The 2,607-nt window shown below is 70.0% G+C and overlaps 1 protein-coding gene across 1 annotated transcript in view; it reads right to left on the bottom strand.

Annotated features, from left to right (window-relative positions):
- Nucleotides 1–2,607, bottom strand: part of MNEG_14702 (hypothetical protein) — a gene marked incomplete at both ends in the record, with an annotated part of 4,038 nt that overhangs the window by 400 nt on the left and 1,031 nt on the right. The window contains 6 exons of the mRNA XM_014036826.1: nucleotides 60–163; nucleotides 493–636; nucleotides 1,104–1,244; nucleotides 1,453–1,725; nucleotides 1,956–2,063; nucleotides 2,277–2,448. Of these exons, the coding sequence (XP_013892280.1) occupies nucleotides 60–163; nucleotides 493–636; nucleotides 1,104–1,244; nucleotides 1,453–1,725; nucleotides 1,956–2,063; nucleotides 2,277–2,448 (942 nt within the window). The remainder of the gene's footprint in view (nucleotides 1–59; nucleotides 164–492; nucleotides 637–1,103; nucleotides 1,245–1,452; nucleotides 1,726–1,955; nucleotides 2,064–2,276; nucleotides 2,449–2,607) is intronic.

Here is a 2,607-nt window from a genome sequence, read left to right as displayed (position 1 = left end):
CCCCCGAGAGTCCCGCGCCGCCCGCCAGCAGCGCGACTGTGGTGGTCGGCTCCGTCCACAGCACAGGGTGCGCCGCCTCGTCGTACGCCCCGAGCAGCGCCTGGCTCGCGCGCTGGCCCGCGGCCGCGGCGGTGGCGGCGGCGGCGGCGGCGGTCTCTTCGGCCTGGAGGGGGCACGGGCGGCGGCGGGAAGCTCACGGGAGGGGGGGGGGGTCCGCCACAGCAGCGGCGGCGGCGGCGGCGGCGGCGGCTCCTCCTCTCTGCCGGAGCCAAGCCGGGCCCTGGCAGACTGACGTGGGACCGGCCGCCGCAACCTGGTGTTTGCGGCACGACTGGCTGCAGCCCTAGCCCCAGCCCCTCCCCTCCCCGTGCCTCAGCCGCAGCCCCAGCCTCAGTGCCCGCCCCAGACCCAGACCCAGCTGGCCGGCAGCCCCTGTGTTGTTCGACTCCAGGGAGTAAACATAAAGAGGGAAAAATGGAAAAGGATGCGCACCTCGCCGATTGGCGGCTCCTCGTGTCCGGCCGCCACCAGCGCTGACGTGGCAAGGCGCCGCTCAAGCTCGCCCTTTGTGCCCTCGTCGCTCTCCCCGCGCGCGCGCAGCTCGTCACGCAGCTCCCGCAGGGTCATCTTGGCCAGCTGTGGGACGAGTGTGTGTGTGTGTGTGTGTATGCGCGCGTGTGTGCGCGAGCATGCGTGTGTTGGTGGTGGGGCCATGCACGCGCGCTTTCGTATGCAAGTGTGTGTGACCGCGCTCACACTTGACGTTGGGGCAAGTGAGAGGGTGTTCACGCGTCAAAGCGCGGTGACACCCAGAGCTGCAGTCAGTCGGTGCCAAGGCGTCCTTGCGCGCCATGGCACCCCCTGAGAACGCAACACATCATCGGTGGCGCCGACCTGAAGCCGGCCTCTTCACAGCCGGAAGCAGGTGCCCCAACACTCACACACACACACACACACACACACACACACACACACACGAACACAAACACACACACACACAACCTCTCTGTCCCCATCACCCTGCCTCGTTCCTCATTTGACGCGCCCTCAGCGCCCCAACCACCCGCCACCCCCGGGAAAAAAAAACAACTCAGGCGGCTCACCTCCTCCATGAGCGTGGGCCTGTCGCCCTGCTTTACCGCCACGTGCGCCGCCAGCACCGTCAGCAGCCTGTCGCGGCACTCGTAGCGGCCGCCCTCCTCCGACATGCCCAGGGTGCGCAGCGCCTCCCGCAGGTCACGCACCTGGGGGGGGGGGTGGCGAGTTGTTCAAGTGGTGAAGGTGGGCAGGGTGCTTGGGGGGGCCGGGTGAGCAGGTCAACGAAGGAGGGCGCCCCCCGTCCACACTGGGAGACGCGCCTGACCACCTTTCACTGCCCCCTTCAAAGTCACAGACAGCACGAACCCAGGTGCCCGCCCTCGGCCCCAACCCCACCCCTTGTATTGCGCCCACCTTCATGCCGCGTATGTCCTGCCCTGTCACACTGTCCAGCAGGAATGCCTTATCCCCATAAAACAGCCCTGGTGCCTGGGGCCCCTCCGTCCGGCGCGCCGCCTCCTCTGCCGCAGCCGCGCGCCCGCGCCCGCGCTTCCGCGGCTGCTCGTCCTGCTGCTGCTCCTCGTCCTGCTGCTGCTGCTGCTGTTGCTGCTTCTGCTGCTGCTGCGCCTCGATCATGTCAACCTCCTCTGCAGCCAGCACCCAGCTCGCGCGAGCCGCCAGCTCCTCCTATCGATATCAACCGTGCATGTGTTGGGGCACATGAGATCGAAGCCACAAGCTCAAAGCGGCAGAGTCCCGACCACGATGTGGAAAAAGCAGCCGCAGGCGCTCGGCGCGCGGCTTACCGCGATTGCCCGCCCGCCACGCCCCTGCCGGCCCCTGGCCCGCCCCATTGGCATTCCCCTTTGGGGCCGGCGCCGCGAGCGCAAGCGCTTCGCCCCTCCGGACGCACGGACGCACAGCCGTGCGGGGGCGCCCTCGCGCGCAGCACGCGCCTGCGTCTCCAGCGGTTCCACGGTCTGCCCCGCCTGCTGCAGCACAGAAACGAGCTCCTCGCGCGCCACCTGGGAACACGCACGACGGGAACAAACGTCAACGTGGACGGCCCCTGCACGCCGCCACTGCATGCGCCCCATGCACACACATGCGCGCTGCTCCGGGTCGCCGCTGCCAGCACGCGGGCGCCGCTGCTCATCCATATCACCCAGATCGCCAAGCGACCGCAGATCTCGGACCCCCTCAGATCACGCCACGGCCTCATCCCCCAGATCGCCCACCTCCAGCAGCTCCGGCACCAGCTGCTGCTGCCGGTCTGCCAGCAGCCACTCCCGCTCGCTGGTGGGCAGCGCACCACCGCCCGCGGCCGCGGCAGCTGCGGCGCCGCCGCCGCCGCCTTGCTCGGCGGGGCCCTCGGCCTCGCCGCCGCCGGCGAAGCCTTGGCCGACCTCGCTGCGGCGCGGGGCGCGGGCAAGAGCGGAGCCGTCGCCCCTGGTCAGCTCATTGAATACCGGCCGCAGGCCGCGCGTGCCCCGGCCCCCTGCACTACAAAAACACCAGCCGACTGCAGACGCGCACGCGTGCGCATCAAACACGCCGCCCGCCCCCGCC

The sequence above is a fragment of the Monoraphidium neglectum genome, assembly GCF_000611645.1.
Source record: "Monoraphidium neglectum strain SAG 48.87 unplaced genomic scaffold scaffold04697, whole genome shotgun sequence".
Classification (NCBI taxonomy): domain Eukaryota; kingdom Viridiplantae; phylum Chlorophyta; class Chlorophyceae; order Sphaeropleales; family Selenastraceae; genus Monoraphidium; species Monoraphidium neglectum.
Note: the sequence above shows the minus strand (reverse complement) of the source record. Positions and strands in the feature narration are given on the sequence as shown.